The sequence below is a fragment of the Haliaeetus leucocephalus genome, unplaced genomic scaffold (assembly GCF_000737465.1).
Source record: "Haliaeetus leucocephalus isolate CR32 unplaced genomic scaffold, Haliaeetus_leucocephalus-4.0 Scaffold214, whole genome shotgun sequence".
Lineage (NCBI taxonomy): Eukaryota > Metazoa > Chordata > Aves > Accipitriformes > Accipitridae > Haliaeetus > Haliaeetus leucocephalus.
Genome location: NW_010972650.1, coordinates 212,704 through 218,703, shown reverse-complemented (window position 1 = coordinate 218,703; position 6,000 = coordinate 212,704). Strand labels below are relative to the sequence as shown.

Below are 6,000 nucleotides of genomic sequence, written 5' to 3'. Positions count from 1 at the left end.
TTCAAGGACCGTAGGGTGAAGACTAGCAAACTTATGCCATGCAGAAGTTTTGTTTGCGTTTCATGGCAGCTTTGAAGGGACGTCTTGGGCAGAGTCCTACTCAGCAGCTTCAGACTTGCATACTCAAAAAAAGAGCCACATGTATGTGAGTATGAAATAAGAGTTGCTGGAGCCAGTACATACTCCCAGAGGAGGCAGACGGCTCAGAAGACGGGATGACTCAGTATACAAGAGTCTGTTAAGTGGCCTATTGCATCTGACCCATCTACGAGCAGCCTTATCAGATGCGTCTTACTGCTGCACTGATGACCAGATACGTGCGAGGCAGGAGTGAAGCAGAAGTGAATGTGAGATGCGGAGTGGTAGCTTCCCGGGAGCGGAACTAGCTGGATGTTCTCAGACTGTTGCACCAAGGCTGAAGATATCTACCACGCTGGTGATGTTCAGCCCATCCTGTAAGTGCCTTTCCTGTCCTTGGGGGATTTTTTCCTTCCTTGCATGGCTGTGAATCCTGACTAGTTGGGTGGACTGGCTAAAGGCGTACACAGGAGCATCCTTCTGTACGGCACATGGAGAACGGTTCATACACGGGCCTGAACTGAAGCTTTAATCTGCGTCTGGTGGAGACAGCCCCCACTGGAGCAGGTTAAGGGCTTTGAGGTTTTCATCACCTGTATGCAGGGTCCCAGCTCGGTGCCTGCATGGGAGCTTTCCACAGCCCCGTAGCCACAGGAGGGGAGCAGACAGCATCAGTCCCAGTTGCACCAGCAAAGACAGGACAGGCTCATCTGTTATCTCCTCTGCCTTTTGTGGCAGTTTCATTGGGAACTTGCCATTTACCCACCGGCTCTTGCTCAGAACTGATGAAGGTGCTACCTAGATGGATGCAGAGGGACCCCTCGCTAGTCCTTCAGCAGGACTTAGTTATTTTTGAGAGTGCATTTTGGGAGAGATATTGTTTTCCAGACTTCATTTAAATTCCTTTAACTTTTTCAAACTATTTTTGAAGCTGTCTGATGCCAGTTCTGCTGGGCTTAGATGGATTTCCACCCAGGAGTGGACTAGGCACAGCATGCTGGAGTTAGGGCACGGGCAGGGGCAGCATCCTACATCTGAGGGATTTATGGCATGGGAGAAAGAGCCTGTCCTGGGGGCAAAAGGTGCTGGCCGTGGCTTTTGCTGTGTGCGGGGAGGTGGTTGAGGCTCTGTACATGGGGTTGCTGGGGAGTGAGTGTTGTGTACCCAGTTCGCATCCTGCCTACGCTGCGGGTAACGGTCACGTGCAGACGAGGCCTTTGTCCTGTGCCTGACTGCTTTTTTTAAAATTTATTTTTAGGTGCTCTTTGGCTTCCTCTTCCTCCTGCGCTGCGCTGCACTCCCTCTTTCTAACTCCCTCTTCTAGGATTGCTTTTTGAACAATCAGTTCCTCCTTAAACCCATTTTTGCAGGCCTTTGTCTGTGCTTGGGAGCTGGCCCAGTTTAGCATTAGCAGCTGCTGGCTCCTTCTGGGTAAGCAAGAACAAATAAAGGTTTACACTGAATGAATCATTTGAGCCTTATCTGTCTTTCGAATTCAGGACAGCTGTACAACTTCTGCGTGGAGTCTGCCTGGAGGGCACAGAGGCTCCTTGGTGAAAAACTTCTCCTGCCAGTGGCCAGGGCTTAATGGGTTTGTGCTGCTGATCCGTGCGCTGCCTCAGTGAATTCTTCTGCGTGCCTCTTTGAGCTTTATCCCACGCTTGGTTATGAGGCACAACTCTGGAATAACTCCCTTTCCTTGAAGACTTGCTCCGCGCCAGCTTTGCTATAGGCTCCTGTGGAAATTTGGCTTTGGGGATGCTTTGAGTGGTTTGATCACCACGTGAAAATGCAGATGATGGCTGCAGAGCATCGTGGTGGGAACCACATCGTGGTGGGACCCGTGTAGTGGATAAGCTTTGAAGGCAGACAGTGCATGGTTTGTGGGGAGTGAGCTGTTGGCATCCCCTTGAGCTCTTCACTTAAGCAAAGGGGCACGATGGAGCGTCAACACTGCAGGAACCGTGGTGTGGCTTTGCTGGTTTAAGAGGCAGGATTTGTAGATAAGTAACGCTAGTTGGTTTAATAACAGGATTGTGGGAGAAGGGAGGGGAGCAGCAGATAAGCCTTGGGCTAGTGCTTGAAAAGTTTTAATCTGACACTAAGGTGGGGAGTTGCACCAGAGCTAATAATTGAGATGAACGGGACAATTTTTAATTCCCTCCTCCTGCTGTCCTCATCTTCTGGCACTCTAGATTAGTCTTGGTTTATCCTCTTTCTACAGGGTGCAGAGAGGCACCCTGTCTAACCGTAATGAAGGTCTTGCCAACAGATCTGGTGTTGTTTAGTGGTTTAGAGGAAGTGCCGGCGCGTGGCGAGCCTTGCCCACCCTCCTGCAGCCTAGTCCTTCTCCCAGCTCACGTCCTCCGGTCGTCAGAGCTCATCAGAAGAAGAAGAAGCAGGCTTAGACACATGATGCAGTGGTGGCAAACTCCTCGTAGCTTCTTGCAATTTCCTTTTTTTTTTTTTTTTTTTTTTTTATTTTTTTAAAGAAAATGTGCCGCAGAGCCTGCCTGTCTCTCCACACCCTCCGCAGATGCTACAGGGAGGTTTTGGCTCTGCGGCCGGATAATCCATTTGCCTGTTGTGATGCTGGGAGCCACCACGCTCTTGCAGACTGGAGGTGTTGGTGAAGCTTCCTTCATGTGTTTGTAACCTGCCTTCCCAGTTTGTCTCATCCCACACCCAAGGCTGTGTGTTAAGATCAAGAGAGGGATGTGGTGGCTTGGTGGCTTCCGTACTGTAAGGCATTGAGGACACATTTGCAAAACAGAAGTCCATCCTTTCCAGTGGGCCAGGCCTTGGGAGGTGAAGATGGCTCTATCCTTTGTGTGGTAGCAAGGGCCAACCTTGCTGTTGACTTGATAAGAAGAATTAGGGGATTAAAGTGCGCCTTGGCTCCTGAGTGCAGGGGCTCTTGGCACTTTGACTTCTCTGTAGAAGATCCGCAGGCTGTCCTGGCTGCTCAGAGCTGGGCTTTTAGCTCCTGTGAAGTGTATTGAGGTGTACGGAGAATCATGGGTTGTCAGCAAGGTCTTCTCCTGCCTCGTCAGTGACTTCCCTAGGGCTCCCTGGAGCTGGGCTTTCTCTGAAGCAGTGATGGCCAAGGCTTTTGGGATGCTTGGAAGTGATTTTAGGACTAAGGTAAGGTCCTGGGTGAGGAATCAAACAGGTGCTTATAACAGTGGTGGCAGAATAAGGTTGTGTCGTGGCAGAAGCTGTTTCCTTAATTCCATGTGAACTCTTTCCTGCAAACCCTGATGGATAAACTGCATCCCTTTCTTCTCTGGAGCTTGGAGGCACCCGTCTGTGCTTGTGACCTGGCCTGGGAGCTGCAGTAGAGTGGGGACATGCAGGGCTACATATTTTGGGTTGGGAAGAATAACCCAGAGACCCTTTCCACCTTAAATATGTAATTTTGAAGGAGGTCTGCAGGATGCTGAGGTGGTACAGGTGCACTATGATGGTGAGCTTGGCTGTTTTCTGTATCTTCATCTGATGTGGAGGTGGCACATCAAGCTCGGTCATCAGCAGGAGGCTCCTCTGCCGTGCTTTGGTTTCCATCACGGGATGGCCGGACCCAGGGACTCGGGGGGAGAGGGGTCTTGAAAGAGGGGTAGGGAGGCAAACCTCACTATTGCGAACACAAAGACTGGCTCCCGAGACATGGGGAGGTCTTGCTCTGAGCCTGATGAGCTGCAGCACGGAGGAGGAGAGCACAAAGGTGGCACCGAGCACTTGGTGCCGGAGAAGGGAAAGCCAGGGCAGGGGGACACGGCAGCGCCGACTCCTCAGCCAACGCAGTTTCTTTTTAAAACTGGATTTTTCAGTCTTTCTGAAAGCTTCCTATGCATTAGGCTGGCTCCGTAACCCATATGTCAGGCCCAGGCTGGGGCAGTTTGGGGCCAAACCCATGGATCCATGCATGGAGGGTTTCTGAGGGATGCCCCCAGCTAGCTGCCACGAGCCTGTGTCAATTACTGCTTAACTTCTGGTCTCCCTGCCCGTGTCGGGCAGACTCCGAGTGCCCCAGTGCAGGGGTAAGCAAACAGGGCTTGTACAACCCTTACAAAGCCGGGGCTGGAACCTGCTTTTCTAGTATGACAGACCAGGTCTCAGCCACTCTGCCTCTTTAAAGCAAGTGTACTCAGAGAGGGTTTGGCTTTTCTGCCTATAACTAATTTTTTAGCCATTAGGTAGACGGGGCAAAAGTCCCTGCTGGATTTGTCCAAGCAGCTCATTGCGGAGCCGTTGGAGGTTGTTTGTGTTGCGACGCCTTGTCTTGTGCGGTGAGTCCGTCCCTGGCCGTGTACCACATGTGACGGGTGTGCGCGGATGCTGAATCCCCCTCTTCCTCACCAGCTGGATGCTCTGTAAAGGGAGCGGGAATAATTTACCTGGATTAAACCACACGTCTTTCTCCCTTCATCTTCAAGGCTCTGCTGTCGTAAACAGCTGCTTACTGGAGTAGGTAAGTGGAGGCAGCGCAGTCCTGCCAAGCCCTCGTGTCCACAAATGACTAAATCCTGCCTGAAAAGTCAAAGTATGAAAACATTATTTTTTGGTTTTGGCTGAGCCTCGTGGATTGCTGGGATCGAGCCATCTTGGCTGCCTGGCAGGATAGCAGAGCCGCCCCTCTGGATGCTGGCTGGGGCTCTGCCCACCTTGCAGCTGGCGGAGGAGGGTGGAGGAAGGCTGGTGCGGACGTGTCGGGGGGCAGATGGGGGTCTGGGGTGCCGGAGGGGGGTGCCTGGGGGCTGCCGCTGCCCCAGCAGCATTTGGACCAGCCTTACAGCCTGGGATCCGCTAGCAGCACTCTTGCAAAAATTGTTGTGCCCATTGGCAAAGTGTGTTGGCAGGAGGGCTGGAGGGCGGTGCTGCGGCTGCAAGCCCTCGCAGTTCATAAATAACTGTGGGGGCTGGAGAGCCGGGCTGGTGTCTCATAGAGGAGCTGTCATGCCAGCCCCTGTGCAAACGCAGCACCTTGCCTGCGTTTTCTGGCTTTTAAGCTGGCTTTTTTTTTTGCGTGCACTTCCCCGGCGGGGGCCTGCGTGCTGCTGGGGGTTTCTGTGTGCTGCCCTCATTTGCTTGCTGCTCTGACATCCCGTGTTGAGGTGGTGGCCAGTCGTCACCCGCTTGCAGGCAGCCCTGCCTGCCTGGAGCTGGGTCAGGAGCCTTGTTGAACCGTGCGGTGGGTCCGTCATCCTGTTGCAGCCTGGCTGATCGACTCTGCTGTTGGTTCGTAGGGAACAGGTGGATATGAGATGGGAGACACTGATGTTTAATAGGGCACTGATCTGGGAAAGGAGAGCTCTGAGCAGCTCCGTGCTAGAGACTCTTTGTGCATTTTGATGTCTCTTTAATATACGCTGGAGCAGGAGCCTAAGAGGGTGGAGAGCAGTCTGGTAGTTGCCCAGTCTAACTAGGTGTCCTGGCGTGCTCCTGGGAGCGCAGATCTTGCTGCCTGAAACATCTGACGTGTCTCACCTCTGTGGTGTAAGCTGCTGCGAGAGCAGGTGCCTACAAACTCAGCGGTGCTGCATGTTGCGTTGCTCAAAGACCCCTGGCTCTGGCCCGTGGCCCAGCAGAGACCACTTCCTTCTCTGGAGAGCGCAGCAGCTCGTGGACTGTTTGGTCTGATTGTGTCTCCGCTGTGTTTTGAATGCAAGCAGCGGTGGACCAGGCAATGCATAAGTCACTGTGCATCCCTGCCTGCAACTTGCTTCTGCTTCCTATGCTTGCATCTGCAGCTCCCCAGGCTTTCCCAAGTGTACCCCTCTTCTTCTCCACCCAGAACAGCCCTTGCAAAAGTTGATTTCCCACCTGGCCAGCTGAGATAACGTAAAATGGATATCTGCTCTCCTCCTCCATAAGCTCCAGTCCTTAGAGATGGTGCATGGGTTCAGCTGCAAGTGAGACTTG

General features: G+C 52.7%; 1 protein-coding gene across 1 annotated transcript in view; it reads left to right on the top strand.

The window, feature by feature from the left end:
- Positions 1–352: 352 nt before the first annotated feature.
- The window catches only part of HDAC7 (histone deacetylase 7), a 48,083-nt gene continuing 42,435 nt past the window's right edge, over positions 353–6,000 (top strand). The window contains exon 1 of the mRNA XM_010566504.1: positions 353–455. Coding sequence (XP_010564806.1) covers positions 353–455 — 103 coding nt within the window. The remainder of the gene's footprint in view (positions 456–6,000) is intronic.